At 41.6% G+C, this 20,064-nt stretch overlaps 2 protein-coding genes across 4 annotated transcripts; both read right to left on the minus strand.

Moving 5' to 3' along the window:
* Positions 1 to 6,617: 6,617 nt before the first annotated feature.
* On the minus strand, positions 6,618 to 16,421 carry LOC115124381 (V-type proton ATPase 116 kDa subunit a 2-like). 2 transcript variants are annotated; one of them, XM_029653802.2, is made up of 20 exons: positions 15,898 to 16,421; positions 15,121 to 15,199; positions 14,181 to 14,281; positions 13,806 to 13,943; positions 12,817 to 12,911; positions 12,584 to 12,710; positions 12,387 to 12,469; positions 12,171 to 12,264; positions 11,720 to 11,932; positions 11,461 to 11,611; positions 9,851 to 9,990; positions 9,582 to 9,739; positions 9,335 to 9,425; positions 9,033 to 9,151; positions 8,698 to 8,908; positions 8,435 to 8,554; positions 8,228 to 8,347; positions 8,022 to 8,139; positions 7,732 to 7,903; positions 6,618 to 7,497 (listed from the first exon to the last, which is right to left on the minus strand). In XM_029653802.2, the coding sequence occupies exons 1-20, from the start codon at positions 16,012 to 16,014 to the stop codon at positions 7,395 to 7,397; spliced, it is 2,550 nt and encodes an 849-aa protein (XP_029509662.1). In that variant the 5' UTR covers positions 16,015 to 16,421; the 3' UTR covers positions 6,618 to 7,394. The 2 variants fall into 2 exon arrangements, with proteins under 2 accessions (XP_029509662.1, XP_029509669.1); XM_029653809.2 differs by lacking the exon at positions 15,898 to 16,421 and adding an exon at positions 15,400 to 15,507.
* Positions 16,422 to 17,763: 1,342 nt separating this feature from the next.
* LOC115124399 (NF-kappa-B inhibitor-like protein 1) lies at positions 17,764 to 19,834 on the minus strand. 2 transcript variants are annotated; one of them, XM_029653821.2, is made up of 4 exons: positions 19,213 to 19,834; positions 18,983 to 19,095; positions 18,755 to 18,866; positions 17,764 to 18,681 (listed from the first exon to the last, which is right to left on the minus strand). In XM_029653821.2, exons 1-4 carry the CDS (start codon positions 19,484 to 19,486, stop codon positions 18,101 to 18,103), a joined length of 1,080 nt encoding a protein of 359 aa, XP_029509681.1. In that variant the 5' UTR covers positions 19,487 to 19,834; the 3' UTR covers positions 17,764 to 18,100. The 2 variants fall into 2 exon arrangements, with proteins under 2 accessions (XP_029509681.1, XP_029509692.1); XM_029653832.2 differs by having other exon boundaries at positions 17,764 to 18,678; positions 19,213 to 19,832.
* Between the last annotated feature and the right edge of the window lie 230 nt (positions 19,835 to 20,064).

The following is a 20,064-nucleotide window of genomic DNA, read 5'->3' on the forward strand; positions in this document are numbered from 1 at the left end:
CGATGTGAATATGACCTTTAAAAAAAGTTAACATTCACAAGGCAGCAGCGCCAGACAGATTACCAGGACACGTACTCAGAGCATTCGCTGAGCAGCTGGCAAGTGTCTTCACTGACATTTTCAACCTTTCCCTCATCCAGTCTAATACCTATGCTTCAAGCAGACCACCATAGTTCCTGTGCCCAAGAACACCAAGGTAACCTGTCTAAATGACCATTGCCCCATTGCACTCACATCTGTCGCCATGAAATACTTTGAAAGCTGGTCATGGTTCAAGTCAACACCATCATCCCAGACCCACTCCAATTTACGTATCTCCACAGATTCACAGATGACGCAATCGCTATTGCAGTCCACAATGCCCTTTCCCACGTGTACAAAAGGAACATCTACATTAGAATGCTGTTCATTGACTACAATTTTTGGGGATCACCTTTGGCTCATGGGTGCTACTTTCAGAACTACTGGCTAAAAAGTATACAAAAATACTAGAGAATGTCTTTAACCTACTGGAGAGTACTTTATCCTTGATGAAGTAGAAATTGTTAACAAAGCATTTACCTGGAGGGAGGAAACGTGGGGGTCCAAAGCCTTCTGGTTTGGGTGATTTACACTCCATTCTCCAGGAAAAGTTTTCATTACCACAGTCCCTGCGATCATAAGCCTCAGTCAGGACTACCCCAAACCACAGAGAAAGGGAGTCAATGACTCAACTATGAATTATTTTTTTCCTTTTGTTGTTAGTATTTACGCATTAGGGCATTCCCAGTCTCCTGCTCTCTTGTGCACGTTGGCCCCTGAGGGCCCACCTCTGCCCATGCCACGAGGACAACCCCTGAGGATAAAGCCTCCGCGCTCCCCATCTCGACCACGGCCCATCATTCCTGGCCCAGTGTGTGACCGGGGGAGGACAGTGTTCAGAATGTTACACTAAGTTAGAGATCTATCAACTTTAACCACCATCTACTAATTGCCAAGTATATGTCTCAAATGTATTTATGTACCAAGATATCCTAAAATGCTGAAACTGTTAGAGTAGGTTGGATATGTCCATTTCAGATGTGTGGAACAGGATTGGCAGATTCATCATGCTTCCCTTGTCACCCCTCATGGGCATGTCTCCTCGCATCATCACGTAATGGGCTTATGGTGAGCCTTCGACACCTTCAGCTTCTTTCCCTGAAAGTCTTTGCCTTGGTAGGAAAACGGGAAGAGGTGCATATTCAATAAATATTCATAGAAAGAACATTGCCAAGACTATGCATGAAGCCCTATTGATTCTTATCAAGGGGCTATCAGAGGGCCTCCATTACTACCCAAAGTAAAATAGCAAAACGACACTCACCATCAAACCACTCCACTGCCACTTTGGCGCATGGGGGCTCCTCATAGCAGCGTACAACCGCCCTTTGGTTTCCCAGAATCTTTGTCTGTGTAGATGTTGATAGCAGGCAAACCTGTGCCCTTGTTGATGTGAAAGACAGAAACCAGTTAATCACCCAATTCATCCATCCCTTACTTTTCAAAAGTCTGTTATAACATTTAAGGAAGCTCTCCAAACTGTATCATAGTCAAGTACCAACCCTGATTATTCCACTGTGCTTGAAAAAGTCAGCGTTGCGTTCTCTGTCAGGCCAGTGATGTAAATGGTGCTGTTCTCAGTCATCCTGCTCCTCTGGGCGTCCTGTGGACAGAGTTAGGCTGTTAAGCATTTTATTTTCACATTGATGCACACAAATATGTTGCTGGGTTTGTTACATGGCATGCTGAACTTACCCATGTCTGGATCTGGTTTTGTTGCCCATCCACAAAGAGGAGAGAAGACAAGAGATCCAACATTAGTATGCACATTTGCCTGATCATCTACCCCATGCATGCAGCAGTTTGACTTTACCCAGGCGCACATGCTCCTCTGAGCGTTCCCTTTTGCTTATGATTATATTCCTGAAACCCAATGTATCATGAATAAAAAAAGTGGTTCCAAAACCCCTGAACACACAAAACACCAAAGGCTGAAAAAGCCTAATTTGAAAGTTGTCGATCAAAAGACCATATTACTAAAGCAAGGAAATATTTAGAAAAGTCTAATGGCTTGGGGTTGTATACCATGAACATATCAGTGGGAACACTGTACAACTTGGAAGTAATGTCATGTATTGTCATGTTATGTCTTGTTCCTGTTCTTTCTCTTCTCTTCGTTTCCCCCTGCTGGTTGTATTAGGTTACCTTCTCTCCCTTTCCTTCCCCCAGCTGTTCCTCATCTCCTCTAACTACCTCGTTTACTCTCTCCCACCTGTTTCCTTTTTTCCCTCTGATTAGGTCTCTATTTCTCTCTCTGTTTCGGCTTCTGTCTTTGTCAGATTCTCGTTTGCTTCACCCTTGTCCTGTCCTGTCGTAATCTGCCTCTTCATCAGATGCTACGTGTGATCAGGTACCTCTGTCCTCTACAACCCGCGCCTACCCGGAGAGACCAGCAGTCTGTCGGCGCTAACCCTGCTATTCTCCTCTGCTGCTAGAAGGGGACTCTCCTGTTAAGATCAGAGGACTTTATAATTTGTTTGTCGCCCTCTCTGCGGGTTGTCTATGTTGTATATCGATACATCTGAAGAGGATCTATGTCTTCCCTGTGTTTTGACATTAAAAGACTCTGTTTCTGTTAAAGCGCTTTTGGGTCCTCACTCACCTGCATAACAAGTAATTGAGTGGATGCCAGACACTGAAAGATTGAAAATACCGTCAAAGCATCGTGTGTGAAACACCCAAATGAACTGTCAATGTCATATCTGCTTTGTTTTGCCCCATTGGCTAGAAAATATTTAACGACAAGTAGAGAAAACTATCTAAACGTATAAGGTGGTCTAGTGTGTTATGGTCTTGTAATTGTCATTAAACTCATTAAACCACCAGGCTTACTGAAGCCACCTCTGTCCCCAGCGATGCTGGGGGAATAAGTGTAGATATGGAGACAATTTCCCTTTAACAGACACTTTTGTGGGCACAGTTCTGAGTAGCTCTCATTTAAAACTCCCAAAACAGACTAACTTCGCTCTAAAGCCACTTTGAATCTTAAAAGGAACTAAAGAATCTTAAAAATGGGTAGGGGTCTATACAATGTTTGTGGTCTATGGGTTCCCTTGCTGAACACAATATTCTTTCTGAATGCAAAACTAGCATAACTTTATAGGAGTATCAATGTTTCGTATAATGGGGTGGCTTCAATCTTTATTACCTCTGGAGTAGAAAACCCCTGACTTTTACAGAACAGGAAATATTGGAATTGTTTCAGATGCAGCTCAAGTTAAATACAAACTTCTCAGGCTTAGAGGACGAGGTCAATATACAAAGTAAAATTCACGCTCCCCTTTCCCCACAAAATGCCATAACATGTATGTCAGTGTTCTGCTGAGGCCTTTACTATTCAGAGCTGTACCTGAGACAGTTGTTACAAAGAACTTGAATGATACATGCAGCCATTTCATGTAAAAATGTAGCCAATTAACACATTGTTTTACACAAGGAGATTATTTGATTCAAGTTTTTTCCCCCACTACCAATAATTTATCAAATTACATTTGTTCAAAAACAGTGTTTTTGTCCTCTCGATGACATTGACAGACATTTGACACCACCGATTATGTCCCCTTTTCAAAAGGCTGCCGGCCCAGACTCAGAACTGAGAAGTGGTACTGTAAAAGTATTGGTGTGTTTACACGGCTCTCACTTTGTTACATGTGGCATAGAAATGTGACAAAGCATGTTAAAAGTGCACTTTAGCAATACATTAAGTTACCATTGCACACTTATTTGTTTCTTACCTGTGAGTAAGAAAAGTGAATGCAATGCACTTGTGGATACTGCGGTAATTAAACCAATTATTTTAAAAGTTCAAACTAAGAAAATGTGCTTCTGTTTTGACCAGTACAATAACCGCACGGGTAGAATCCATACATTTATACATGGCCTTAAAGTGACAAAGCAATGCATTCACCTTTAAAAAAAAATGAAAAAATGAAAAAAAATAACCTCCCAAATCTGAAAAGTTTTATGGCTTTAGACCACTTCACTCTATAAATGTTTTATTGATATACCCATCTACTAATTAATATTATTAATACCTAACATGGCTAAATAATTGTTACTGTACGTTTGCAGGATTGGAGCTATACGTTCCCGAAGTGGATGTACGGCTCACACACTGTATTTATCTGTATTGTCTACATCTTGAATGTTTGTGAAGTCTTGATTGTGGTTGTTTGAAATGTTTGTGGTTGTTTGAAGCGTTACAGCGTTAGCTAAATGGGGATCCTAAGAAAAATCAGACACACACACAACTTCAGTATTGTATTTGCTACTTAAAGGGGTAGTGCCAAAGTTGGAACACAAATGAAATACCTTTAAAATGTAGCCAGGGTTTATGCAGGACCCCTATAGCAATTATTTCCAGAATTTAAAAAAATTAACCAGGGAACCCAATGACTACCTGAACCTCCCAAAATAAACAAAATCTCTGGTTCCATGACCTCAGTGTTTATTATCCCAACTGACTTTGGCGCCTTTTTAAATCAAACTTCTACAGGCAAAAAAAAACGTTCTACATCTCTCTGGGTAGCCAAACTGGTATTTCACTGACATAGTTCAGTTGAGTGTGTCTAAGGGGCCAAATTAGAAATGTTTGCCGATGGTCTTTAGCTTGTGGGTACCTTCTTACCTTTAGCCATACAGTCAATTAAAATGTATTTATAAAGCACTTCTTACATCAACCGATGTTACAAAGTGCTGTACAGAAACCCAGCCTAAAACCCCAAACAGCAAGCAAATGCAGGTGTAGAAGCACGGTGGCTAGGAAAAACCAGGCTATGTGGGGCGGCCAGTCCTCTTCTGGCTGTGCCGGGTGGAGATTATAACAGAACATGGCCAAGATGTTCAAATGTTCATACAGTTGAAGTCGGAAGTTTACATACACCTTAACCAAATACATTTAAACTCAGTTTTTCACAATTCCTGACATTTAATCCTAGTAACATTCTCTGTCTTGGGTCAGTTAGGATCACCACTTTATTTTAAGAATGTGAAATGTCAGAATAATAGTAGAGAGAATGATTTATTTCAGCTTTTATTTCTTTCATTACATTCCCAGTGGGTCAGAAGTTTACATACACTCAATTAGTATTTGGTAGCATTGCCTTTAAACTGTTTCACTTGGGTCAAACGTTTCGGGTAGCCTTCCACAAGCTTCCCACAATAAGTTGGGTGAATTTCGACCCATTCCTCCTGACAGAGCTGGTGTAACCGAGTCAGGTTAGTAGGCCTCCTTGCTCGCACACGCTGTTTTCAGTTCTGCCCACAAATTTTCTATGGGATTGAGGTCAGGGCTTTGTGATGGCCACTCCAATACCTTGACTTCGTTGTCCTTAAGCCATTTTGCCAAAACTTTGGAAGTATGCTTGGGGTTATTGTCCATTTGGAAGACCCATTTCCTACCAAGCTTTAATGTCTTGAGATGTTGCTTCAATATATCCACATAATTTTCCTACCTCATGAGTTCATCTATTTTGTGAAGTGCACCAGTCCCTCCTGCAGCAAAGCATCCCCACAACACGATGCTGCTACCCCCGTGCTTCACAGCTGGGATGGTGTTCTTCGGCTTAAAAACCTCCCCCTCTTTCCTCCAAACATAATGATGGTCATTATGGCCAAAAAGTTATATTTTTGTTTCATCAGACCAGAGGACATTTCTCCTAAACATATGATCTTTGTCCCCATGTGCAGTTGCAAACTGTAGTCTGGCTTTTTATGGCGGTTTTGGAACAGTGGCTTCTTCCTTGCTGAGCGGCCTTTCAGGTTATGTCGATATAGGACTCGTTTTACTGTGGATATAGATAGTTTTGTACCTGTTTCCTCCAGCATCTTCACAAGGTCCTTTGCTGTTGTTCTGGGATTGATTTGCACTTTTCGCACCAAAGTACGTTCAGTTCAAGGAGACAGAATGCGTCTCCTTCCTGAGCGGTATGACAGCTGTGTGGCCCCATGGTGTTTATACTTGCTTAATGTTGTTTGTACAGATGAACGTGGTACCTTCAGGCGTTTGGAAATTGCTCCCAAGGATGAACCAGACTTGTGGAGGTCTACAATCTTTTTTCTGAGGTCTTGGCTGATTTCTTTTGATTTTCCCATGATGTCAAGCAGAGGCACTGAATTTGAAGGTAGACCTTGAAATACAGCCACAGGTACAACTCCAATTTAGTCAATTAGCCTTTCAGAAACTTTAAAAGTCATGACATCATTTTCTGGAATTTTCCAAGCTGTTTAAAGGCACAGTCAACTTAGTGTATGTAAACCTCTTACCCACTGGAATTGTGATACAGTGAATTATAAGTGAAATAATCTGTCTGTAAACCACTGTTGGAAATTACTACACAAAGTAGATGTCCTAACCGACTTGCCAAAACTATAGTTTGCTAACAAGAAATGTGTGGAGTGGTTGAAAAATGAGTTTTAATGACTGCAACCTAAGTGTATGTAAACTTCTGACTTCAACTGTAAATATTTAAATCCTGTGAAATTTGTCTTGTCAGCAGTAGCACCTAACATTTCACATTACAACAGTAAGACTAGTCATCAGTGAAAATGCTGACTTTTATTGTACAATCATTTCTGCATTGTTATTTGAAAAGTGCTCTGTGGCAATGTCGTTTGCAAAAATACATAATTGAGCTGTCATCTTTTATCTTCTCAGGAATGCCACATGGTGTATAATAACAGGAGAAACATCATGATCTACAAGTATACAATTCATTATACAGTACTATATGTCCAAAGCTGTCTTCACATGGATAAGCACTGTGAAAAGCTGTGCAATTAGCAGCCGTGGTATTCACATTTGTCATTATCGGTAAGAAATTGTTATGGCACTAGAAATCCCGATATTTGATATGCCCTCCTGTCCTTTATGTGTTGCTTCTATAACATGTTTTCTGTACTTTATGGGATAAATATGAGTTTTAAGTAATAAATTAACAATAAAAAAACAATCTTTCCTACAAAAAGCTAATAAAATGGTTGGATCCACAAAATTGGCTTAATGTGGCCATTATATGAGATGCATCACTTACTCCAGAACAGTACAAAGTACTTATCAACAGACCTAGATGGACAGTTTTGAATCCCACTGTATTCAGGAATTGAGGTTAGCTGATGTGGACATATTTATGATGTAAGGCAGTCAATGCAGCCAATAGTGTCAAAAGCCGTATGCTGAAAAACTTTGCTACAAGTCATCCCAGCACTGCTCTGCAGTTTCTCCTCTTCATCAGTGTGCCATCTTGCTCTAACTCATAGCATCCTTCCGGGTACATGTTTTCCTGTTCAAATCCAGTGAATCTGGTTGTCGCTGGTCACAGTAAACCGTCCTGCTCAAAAACTGAGGGCAGGGTGGAGAAGTCGAAGGGTGAAAACTTGATACCTGTCCCATGATAGAACTTATTCTGGAACTCCACCCTAGGAAAGGAGAGCATTCACATACAGAATGTAAACAACCAGTATGAATGCATGTGTGAACAAATTCCTAAGTGAATGATTAAAAGATACTGAATTATACTGAGTAGGTGACCGCTGGGGAATGAGAGAGCGTGTGAGAGTAGATGAGGGATTATTAACAGAGAGTAATTGATTGACTGGCTGAATGAGTCAGTCAGTAAGGCATCACGTAGTTTAGTGTAAAGACTGACTCACCAGTGCAGCCGGAGGGCATGGAGGAAGGCTGAGAGCCCTTCCATGACCAGCAGGATGGACACAGTGAGCACAGCGAACAGGCTGAACACTGGTACCAGAAACAGCACCCCCAGTCTGGAGGTCATCCTGAGGCCCAGACGCATCACCATGGCCCACAGTACCTCCGAAAGCTCTGACAAACATATAGATGGACACACAGTAAGAGGAAGATGTATGGATCAATATCTGAACATAGAGACAGTAATTGCCCCCTTGTGGCCTTTTAAAGGTGTAGTGAGTCCGATACTTACGAGCATGGGCCAAACTGAGGGCCCAGAGACGTAGGTAAGAGGCCGTGTTGGAGATGCAGCCCAGGCAATACTCTATGGTGTGGATGGCTTGGTGCAGGAATACATCCCCAAAGTCAAACTGAAAGATGAAAAACACATTGATTAGACAGAAACGCAACAGTGATGTACTCAAATGTGTATATGAGATGCACAGTTGTGGTTCTGACCTCCTTAGGCTGGGTCTCTCTGCTGGTCATGAGGTCATCCAATCCCTCTTCCTCATCATCATCGTATGCTGGTGCTTGGGACATATCATCCTCACTCACACGCCGAACTCTCTCATATCCCTAACAGACATTAAAATGTGCACATATATTATTTACTGAAAACACATGGGTAACAAGCTCATACATGACTCTTTCCACCATACTCACCCTGCGCAATCGCAGGCCCTTCCCTCCACGGTGCAGCCAGTAGAGGTAGACTGGTTTTCCTAACAGCATCACAGGCACAGACAGCAGAGCCACCACCACCAGGAAGACTTGCACCCCAGTCTGTGGATCAAAATACACACAGTCAAACACAGAGCCACATGGACAGATGGTCAAAAGAGACATTCAGAGATTTAGATACAGATGCTGAGAACCCCAGACTCCGGGGGGAAACTCAGAATCATGACCCCATCCCCAACACCCACCTGTCCAGGGTAGAGAGGGGTGTTGTCCTCTCCCTGCATGAGGAACATGTTGATAAAGTGGATGAGGATGCTGGGGGCCAGGCGGGAGTCACGTGCACCGAACGCCAGCCACTTGTAGAGGATCATGAAAACCAGGTAGCCAAAGAGACATAGCAGGAACAGCAACTCAGGGAGGAACAGCAGGTAGATGTTGAAATTATGTTTGAAGTGCCTGGATAAATGGAAGAGAATAGGGAAGGGGAGGAAAGGAAAGGACGGATTTACATTTAGAGAAGCCCTTTCTGAACATTTCAACTTGTGTGACTACTGTTAGGAACCACCAACTGCTCACTCACAGATGGTTGAAGACACTGAGCACAACCCCAAAGCTCATGTGCACGACCCCTATGATGACGGACATCTTCATCTTGTAGGAGTTCAGGAAGGACAGGCGATTCACTGCCATGTTCCATATCTGTGGGTGTGATACAAAGCATAACATGAACATAACGTCAGACAGTGCCAATCTCTGGGATTTGGGAGCAGGGATTTGGAAAGGCTTGAGAAGGGACATGTGAGAGTGCGTGATTGTGGGTTTGTGTGTTTAGCATCTGAGAGCATTGCTTTGTGTCCGTGTGTCGTGTGTATGTATACTCACAGGATCGATGCCAAAGGGGTATGGCCCACTAAAGACACCAGTGACATTGGGATCAAGGTTGAGCAAAGCATTCGTTTGGAGAGTTTCATTCCTGGAATAAGAGGTGAATATGAGTACAATAACCTCAGTCAGCTACAGCTAAATTAAAACGATATGTTCACATCGACAGGTACACTGACCATCTATTCTGTGCATACTGTGCTTGGGAATGTAGTAATATGCATGTGTGTTCGTTTTGATCACTCACGTCCACTGCTGATCTGTGAACATAGCCCTAACACTCCAGCCTGAGCCAAATATGTTGAGTGACTTTGAGAAGCAGTCATTGTAGATCAGCCCCGTGTACACAGAGAAAAGGCCCATCATTAGTATGATATAACGTCCCTCGAAGAACACTGTCCAGATCTGAGGACAACACAGAAACCAAGACCAACATTCATGGCAGTTCATCAACATCAAGACAACTACAAAAACACAGTTCGAATTTGATAGAATTTACACTTAAAACGCTCTCACCTCATTATCAGAGCGCTTGCGCTTGTGGCTCTTCTCTTTCAACACCATCCACAGGGCAAAGCATGCCATGACCACACCATGACCAAGGTCCCCAAACATGACCGCAAACAGGAAGGGGAATGTAATGATGGTGTAGGGAACTGCCAAGCAGAGATACATTTAACATTTTAGTCATTAAGCAGACACTGTTATCCTGAGGGACTTACAGGAGCAATTAGGGTTAAGGGCCTTGATCAAGGGCACATTGACAGATTTTTCACCTAGTCGGATTGGGGATTCGAACCTGTAACCTTTCAGTTACTGGCCCAATGCTAAAAATGATCAGCATGGACAACTAGCTTTCATTTATTCCTATAACTGTGCTCAACCTGACTAGTCTGCATTACATGTATTCGTCCTCACGAAACCCAGACAAAAACGATTTGGGGGATTTTCATGAAATTTTATCCATACAATAGTCCTTTGGAGAAAGGATTGTTGACATATATTTTACATGTGTATTTAAAAGCCTAAATGAGAAATAATTACTCAAGGTTGGCGTATTTATGACCTTTTGGCTTTACCCATGCCTCCTTTAAGACACCATAATGTTTTATCTGTAGATGCTACATAGCAAAAATTGGGGTCATTGAAAATATGATACTGGCAAATTTTTGTATATATTGTTGATCATAATTACCTGTACTGACATATCAAAGTTCCAGAGTGGGATCTCTGCTAGTTTTTAAATTATGGCCCATTTTATACAGAGAAATTGGCATAAACGACAATGTAACCAATCATAGCCCTCCTTTAACCTTTATCATTGCACACTCTGCAAATCACCAGCCGAGGGCGGCCATTTTGAAACTATTTTCACATTCATTCTGTTGGTAATGCATACAAATTGGATCATAATTCTAAAAGTAGGAATGATGATCCCACTCTGGAACTTTGATATGCCAGTAGAGTATATTATGTTCAACAATATCTTGAATACTTTTCCAAATCAAAATGGGTATATTTTCAATATTCATGTTTATATTTCTCAATATTAATTAATGTAAAAAAAAAAAAGTTTTGAAATCAAAATACTACTCACATTACAGAGCAAGCGGTAAAGCTTCATATGACACCAATGTTTGCTTTGCAGCACCTGCAGATGAAACACTATGGAGTCTTAAAGGAGGCCTGGGTAAGGCCAACATTGAATAAATATGCCAACTTCATTAAATAAGATAGATAAAAATATCAAATATATTTCAACAGTGCTTCCTCCAAAGGCCACATTTCGTGAATATCCCATAATCATGGTACAGTATTTCTTTGTCTGGGTTTCATGAGGAATCACTCTAATAGTGCTCACCTGAGCTTGCCTAAATGTTGTGTCTAAAGTGTTCCAAACTAGCCTACCTGTAGGTTTGTCTGTCGACTGCACAGGAGGTTAGGCACCTTAATTGGGGAGGACGGGCTTCTGTTAATGGGTGGAGCGGAATTAGTGGAATGCTTTCAAATACATCAAACACATAGTTTCCATGTGGTTGATGCTATTCCATTGATTCCGTTCCTGCCATTACTATGAGCCATCCTTCCCTCAGCAGCCTCCACTGGTGTATTGAATCTGTACTCACCTGGACTAGCCTCCCTGTAGTCTCCAACCCCGTAAGCCTCCACAATACTCTGAAAGCCGGAGGTAAACTTGTTTGTTCTCAAGAGCGTAGGTGGTGTGTCGTTGCTTGGGATTCGGTTTACAAAGGATGGTACAGTGGCATCACCTTTTCGCTGAAAAGGGAAAATAGCATTTATTACATTTATACACACTACTGCCAGATTTGACAAAACAAACTACTGTATCTGTAGGACTATGGTATCCTCAACAGCCTCACTCACCGAGCCTTCCTCCAACGCACCCCGCAGGTTGGTCAGGTCATTGACAGGGCACCACACCTCAGCTATGAGACACTTGTTGGTGACGTCAAAGCTACTCAGGTTGAGGATGTGGTAGATGGCCTTCATCTTCTTCACTTGCACTACCCAGGTGAAGGCTGACTCTGAGGCCTTCTGCAGCCCCTGCCTCAGGTACTCCTCAGTGCGGTGGAGCACCTAGTGGTGCCAGGGGACAGTTAAAGATTTGACATGTTCAAGTATTTGCAAAAGGTCTTATAACTAGTGTCTATGCAAATGTGGAACATGGAGAGATGTCATCCAAGTATTATCTAGCCAACATCTATCATACATTGTTTGGGCCGTGCCTTTATAACATGACATACAAATAGACAGACAGACAGACAGACAGACAGACAGACAGACAGATGGGTAATGCCCTGTCAATTGCCCGCACATTGTTCAAGTCCAGGATGCGTGTCCTTAGGCTGTCCATTACATCTGCCCTCTCCTCGTCATTCTCAGGGTGGGGGTAAAGGTGACAGTGGTAACTGGAAGAAAAGGATACAAAAATATCACTGATACATATCAATGAGAGACACAGGCCTTAGAGATTAAGAAGTGTGCATGCAATGGATGATTTTGTGTTTTGTGCTGGCAAAAGCATAGATACCAATCGCAGATCTTTTGGACCTTCTGTCCAATCTGGTCTCCCCAGAATGAGATAAGGAACACAACATTTTTGCTGATCTCACCCTGTAAGGTACACACACAATACATATTATATGTGTCTTATTCCCCCCCCCCCAAAAATGACATGACGGTAGACATAGATTTCTGAAATCCGTATTGCTTTCTATTTCTACTCACCGTGTCCAGGTCAGCAAGGCTCTCGCCCAGTTCTGCATAGCTGAGGATAGTGTAGCCCTTACACACCCTCCACAACATGCGCTCAAATGCCTCCACCTTCACCCGGTGGATTAGGCCTGACACAAACCTACAGTCAAGAGGAAGACTTTACCACTCAGGACTCACCACTTACTCAAACTGACACTCAGTGACACATTATGTTTCTATTATACATGTTTGTCTGTGAAACTCACCCCAGCTTGGCTCCCAGTCTCTGCATGCCAGTGCAGCCTCCAGAGTCTGACTCAATGGATTGGAACTCTTCATACTGGGGGGCAAGGGCCTCATGCTGCATACAAGGAAAGGCCAGGTTTGCATGATCAACCCAAAAATACCAGTAGCCTTTGATTTGAAAAAAGGGTAAGTCTTAAAGTTGTACTTAAGTAGTTTATAAACTGTGAATTATTAGTTTATAGACCTTTTGTAAATCTGTAATAGCAAAGATATTACGTAATGGTTGAAATTCATTGCTACACGTATTGTCAAGTGTAGCCTATTACAGGGATCATCAACTAGATTCAGCCGCGGGCCAATTCTTTGTTCAGCGGATGGTCGGGGTACCGGAACATAATGACAAATGATTTGTAGACTGCAATTTGACCACAAGAAGCCTGAACAGATATAATATGTGACTAAAACATAATAATTGTGAACCTTGCTTACATTTGTGTACAATCACGTGTCTATTATGCGTCGGAATACTTGGGAATAGATTTACAAAATGAAAATCACTTGGAGACGATTTCCTGGTGTTTTTACAGTCTTTTATGTCCACATTGAAAATTCAACCAACATTAAAAAAATGTAATTCTCAGAAAACTTGGGGGGCGAATAAAAATACAATTTGCTGCCAGTTGGGGAACCCTGGCCTATAATCTACAAGATAAATAAAACATGCATCATTGACTGTGGAATCACATGACCAAATGTTCATTGTTCAAAGTCAGGTGATACTCATGTGTGGTGATGAGGATATTCAACGCATGAAGAGAGGACAGAAAGACCCAATATATGGTGTCACAGTCAACTGACAGTTGTGTCTGGGAGGGCAATCGAGCAAAGGGTGAGTATGATAAGTGTATGTGTCACTTAAATGGCATTAGGCAGTTATGAGGCGAGGTTATGTGATAGTAATGTGTATGGTGGGAGTCATAGTTGTGTAAATAGACATGATGGCACTAACCCGGGAGCGGCTGTGTACGAAGGTGTGTGTGATCCTCAGCATGTGCGTGTACTCGGTCAGCTCTAGAAGATTCCGCTGCAGCTTCTCTTTGTTCCTGGCCACCTCGCTAAGCTCCACCTCCAGCCTTTGGAGCTGCTCCTGGGGGACCACAGCAGACAGACCACACACGGTCAACACCCCTTAACCACAGCAGACAGACCACACACGGTCAACACCCCTTGACCACAGTAATCATATGGGAATTAGTTCCCCTCAACCATTAATAACACACAATCAATACCCTAAACCAAACATTTACCAACTCAGCAATTCATCCACAGTGAACATCAACCACAGCACTCGTTCGTTACATGACAAACAGAATCTCAGACCTACCATGATTTCAAGGACATGTTTGGGGGGAGGGGCGACTGGACAGATTTCATAATCTTCTGGCACAGCAATATTTGCCTTTTGAATCTCCCTCAAAAGGTACCCTGTACAAAGAAAACAAAAAATGATTTATTTATTTATTGTTTAATCAGATAAACAAACACTGACTGAGCACAAAAAAACACACAATCATCATGGGGATCTGTTGACACATCCAGAGTATTTACAGTTATAAAATCCAGACACGTTTGGTCAAAACATAAAGAAGTCTTGCTAAAATTATCTGTAGAAGAACAACTGAGATCTATATCTAGCACAAAGACATTCTTTCACAGTGGAATGACTTGTAATTCAATCCCACTGCTTTGCTGTTACCAAAAGCAATATGTATTTCTCTGTAGAGGTAACCAGAGCTTGATCAAACCCCACCAGTAAATCAAAGGTACAGATGTAGGATCTTAATTTGATCACTCTTTTATTGATGAGAATTTTCCTATACTGCAGGGAAGGCAAACTTGTAGTGTATTTTAGCTTTAAAAAGACTTCTAAAGATTGTAATTTCCACTTTGAAATGTCAGACTTGATTTGCCCTAATAAAAAATGTATCAATCCCTACAAAAATGTACATTCATTATAATACACATAATAATTCACAGGATTATTATGGGGCAGCAGGTAGCCTGGTGGTTAGAGCATTGGACTAGTAACCAAAAGGTTGCAAGATCAAATCCCAGAGCTGACAAGGTAAAAATCTGTTGTTCTGCCCCTGAACAAGGCAGATAACCCACTGTTCCTAGGCTGTCATTGAAAATAAGAACTGACTTGCCTAGTTAAATAAAGGTCAACTAAAAGATGATGCAGGATTATTTTCCTGCTGTAGCAAACTGGCTAAAATTAGGATTCTACATTTGTATTGGTCTAGTGTCCATCTCATTGACCTCACCCAGAATTCTCTCCATCTCTTCACATCTCTTGATTTCGCTGACGAAGCGTCGCTGGAACAAGTTGACACTGGGGTTGATCTGAAACCAGAGGAGCACAGTGGTCAGTGACAATGCCAGTGGCCCAATGCTCACATCCTGGAGTTCATGAAATAGATTCCTTTCCAGTAGATGTTTTTGTGCAGAATGTATCATTTAAATATCAACATTTCATTTTGAAAGGTCCAAATCCATTTGCTTTTGAAATCTAGGTCAGGTCACAACAACGAAATTAAACAAACCCAGTGAGCAAGGTGCCTGGGTAACAGGTTTTTGGAGCCCCAGAATTATATAGACAAACAGACCATATGCAGTTGCATAGAGACCTCCATCATGACTACCAGACAATCACAGAATAGGGGGATATGTGATCAGATAAGGCTTTTATTGATTTACTTAATCAGTTTGTGCTACATTGTATATATATATATATATATATATTTTTTGCAAATAATTGATCCACGAGTAGCACATTAACTGGACTGATAGACACACTTAGGCATAACCCTGGGTGCACTGGTAGTCCGATGCAGACAGACAGACACACACACACACACACACACACACACACACACACACACACACACACACACACACACAAAGAACAGTTTTGGTCCAGACATATAATTGACAACTGACAGACACTGGGTAGGCCTAACTAACTGATATACACTATGCTTCTATTATTGCATTGCAAGTCTCCACATTGGCTCGACAGACAAGTGGAATAGCCTACTTACATCTCGAAACTCGACCAGACCCATTTCTCCAAGCTCACTTATGCAATCGTATGCTGAACCGGACTGAAGAAATAACTGCGCCAAGCACATCTCTTCACTTCGGAACACCGACCCCATCTTATCTGCCACCGGCACCTTGCTGACGAAATCTCCTCCGGCCTATTAATTCACTCTACGACAACTGTAGCAGTAGTTGCAGCCAATAAATCATACCAACGCGAAATCACAACTCTGCCGGTGTCTATAATGCCAAGCTTTGCAATAACGTTTCCGAAAATGAATATATTGTATCGAGTATGAGCTCTAAATATGGCAAAATTACTCTGCCTATTAACGGGTTAGTTATTTTATCGATAATAACGCTCGAGCTCTTACACTAGATCATTAGGTCCCCTAAATTGTAAGAAAACAAACAATACACCCTCACCCTTCTATCGCTTCGCACATATTTTATCGAGCGTGTCAGATAATACGCGTCATCCTGTGTCGCTATCACAAAGAGTCAACTCTATCCCCGTCGCAATGCTATGTGTAAGATTGCTCATTACGTAAAATTAGAAAAGAAAAATATATTTCAGTCATGCCAGCAGACAATATGCAAAATTGTACATAAAAAGTACAAGTTAAAATGTGGGTAAGTATATAAATAAAATAATTTTCTTTAATCGCAGTATGTTGGATGCCTATATAGTCTGAGCGTGCCTGCAGGTTGCCAGATATTTATATTTTAGTCCCCAAATTGAATTTTGACACCCGAGAATACGCCGCTATTATCAAAAGTGTATAAAGGTATGGCCTACACCCACCGTCTATACACTCAAATAATAATACACTTTGATAGCGAAAGTACCAATAAGAAAATAACACATTATTTTCAATAAAGCCTATGACTCATAGGCTATGAGCCCTTGTGGCAATATATAAATAAACACAGCCATTAGGCCTAGTACACTCAATGTATGCTTCTATAACATTTCCAAAAACACAGAATTGTAGATTAAATCATATTTGAATGTGCATTTTTTTCTGCTAGTTTATATGGAGGGCGAAATTGCCTTACAGCCATTACTTAGTTTGGGGGTTTGTACAATATCTGGCAACTAGAGCATCCTTTTATTTATTCAGTTCCATCATTCAAATTAGGGTGAACCATCTGCCCTTTCTTTGTGTGTGTAGGCCTGTATAAGGATTGTAGGTTGTGGTAGGTTAATAAATGCTGTCCAATTGTTTCTCTTTTTAAATCAAGTCAAGTGTCAAACTGTTTACTTACTGTGATCTTTTTTCTTTTTACATTTTCTTACCCACTTTGATCTCATCAGCACTCTGACTTAGTCGAGTGTATTGTGCAGTTTGTGTCATCATGGTCCTTTTGATCCCCTTCCCAATCCTTAACCCAAATAGCTTCAGATTCTTTTCAGTTAGGTAACATGCTCAACTTGTGTGAATAAGGCAGGCCGGGTTCCTGACAACATCATAATAACAAGTGTCTTTTCTTTTGACTTTTCTCCTTGTTTATGCAGGGTTACCATGACATTATCAATATTATTAATGATGCTACTAACACTTACTAATGTAAAACCATTAGAATTTAATGCGTAAGTGTTCACTAAATATATATTTTGTCTATACACAGGCTTTGTTTCAACATTTGTGTATACAAATATTCTCAGTTCCGACAGCTTAAAAATCAGTAACATAACATGAAGATTGATGTCCAGTGTCCATCAATGATCCCTAACCAACTTGGCAGAACCTTTGCCAATAATGGATAAATGTTGCACCCCTAAGAGGTGTGCATAAAGATTCATGGCGGTTTGCTGCCAAATGTGCTTCCTCCAAGTATTGATTCAAGCAACACTTATGCGATCAAGATATCACAGGTTATTTATTTTTAATTAATTAGACAAATTTAACAAGGCAAACACATATTCCCTCTAGCAACATCATCTCTTACATCAGTGGAGTACACAACACAACACTGTGAAATATGTCATTCACTCAACACTTTGGCATTGGGACAAGAATAAGAAGCATAGCCAAGTTTATCCAAGAAATTAGGTGCTTCAAGTGGAAATGAGTTTTGACAGATCAAAATAACTGACCACCACTGCAAACATAACCACTGCCCTGCATGTACAGGACCGTGAGTGGCTAAACGACAGACTGTTCAACATCTCATAAGGTCCTTTCCAGTCTGACATTGTCACCTGAGGCTCTGAGCCAGTCTATTGAGCTCCTGTGAGAGAGCAGTGACAGTTTCCAGGATCCTCTGCTTGTCTCCCTCCTCCAGCCGGGTCCCACAGCGCTGGGCAAACCTATCCGGGTGCCAAACGGTCTGCTGGCGCCTGAGGAGTTTACGGAACACTGGCATGTCTTTCCTATCTGCACCATGCAGCATCACCTCCACCATCTCCTCCACTGAGCCCTTTGGTGCCGGCCAGGGGATGTCCCGATAACTCAGTTTTGTTGTGGCCACTGCTGCAGTGTCAGTGTTGAATGTATCTGCACATCGCTCCTCGTAGCGCCGCTTCTTCCCCTGGCGCGTTTCCTCCTCTTTCCGGGCGGCACGCGCCAGGTACTCTTCATGCTCCCTCTGTAGCCTCTCATGCAGCTCTCTGTTAGCCCGATCCTCCTCATCCGCCTCTTTCTTCCTCTTCCCATGAAAACCTGAGGATGCCAGTCTTTGAGCCTCTGCATGCTGTTTAGTGACATACTCCTGTCTAATTCTATCTGCCCAGTCTTGAAAGTCCTCCTCATCGGTATCTTCCGCAAATAAATCATCTGCTGAAGAAAAAAAAGATTTTTTTTTGACGATGTACAATTATTTAAATCAAATTATTCAAGAGTGAAATATTACCATCATATTGTCCAAATGTTTCAAAAAACTCATCCTGGCATTCCCCAAAGAGCTTCTCTTGCCACTCTTTCTCAGCGTCTGTTGCTTTTGAAGACTTTTCCCTAGGTGCAGTCTTTGGGAGAAAAGTAACATCAGAAACAGTTCTCAAGGATGTACACACCATACAATCATGTCCTAGCTCTCTCCTAAAACACATATTACACATGCATATGGCAGAGACATTCATACCTTCTCAAATTTCATCCATTGCAGCAGGTCCCGAGGTGTAATTCCTGCATTATTTGGTGCAACCATGGCATCTGGGCAACTCTTTTGAAGGGGCAAGACGAGGTCATCATAAACTACATAATAATAAAAAATAAGGTTAGAATACATTTAAATAAAAAAAATAAGGTTAGAAGGCATGTTATTATCCTAGCTGCTTCTTTTTGTTGTTAGTAATACTGGCAGACCTTCACCTCTTTTGCCATGTTTCAGAGCCTTGTTAGCAGCAATGTGTAGGGGCGTGTCCCCTTTCTTGTCTTTCTGAAGGATGTTGGCTCCATACTTCAACAAAAGCCGAAGGATGGCGTCATCACGGAGCGAGCAGGCCAGGTGCAGGGGAGTCCTGCGCTTTTTACCCTGGGAAAAGTTGACGTCGAGGTCTGAGTGTTTCCGGAAGTAGGACTTCAGCTTCATTAAACTGCCATCTTCCACGTATCTTATCATCTTTTTCTGTTTACGAGTCGCCATGATCTCCCTCCGTATGGAGACTTACTCTAATTCTAATTTACTTCAACAAAGATTTAACAGCTGTAACAATACATATCTAGCAGCTTCCAAAGTTAGTTAACCAACAACAATCAATAACGTTAGCTAACGTTATAGGTTGTCATAAAAGAGCACAACGGGTGTCGTAATCCTATCACCCGTCTTCGGTGCATACTAAAATGCTTTTGTCAGTTGATCAAGACAATTTCAATGTTTCGCAACCCCCATTAGTTAGCTAGCTTGTCGATTAGCTGATGTAACCTCGACCAAATTTGCGGAAACACGGACAAATAACAATGTAACACCGACGTCAATATGTTGTCCTGTCGTTAAATTCCCTTGTATATTTATTCGGAGTCTTCTAGTTCCGGTTGGGTTGTAATTCCGAATTCAATCACTAAGTGGCAGTATACTGCTGTAGTATACATGGCTTTGACTTGCAATGCAGTTCATTTAAATCTTAAACCCTTGCATTTATTTATCGTGTTAAAAGTTTAAACCATTCTTTCACCGAGTAAATAATGATGAAGCTAATGTCTGATTTTATCGTAAGTGATCAT

This window comes from Oncorhynchus nerka, linkage group LG4 (genome assembly GCF_034236695.1).
Source record: "Oncorhynchus nerka isolate Pitt River linkage group LG4, Oner_Uvic_2.0, whole genome shotgun sequence".
Taxonomy (NCBI): domain Eukaryota; kingdom Metazoa; phylum Chordata; class Actinopteri; order Salmoniformes; family Salmonidae; genus Oncorhynchus; species Oncorhynchus nerka.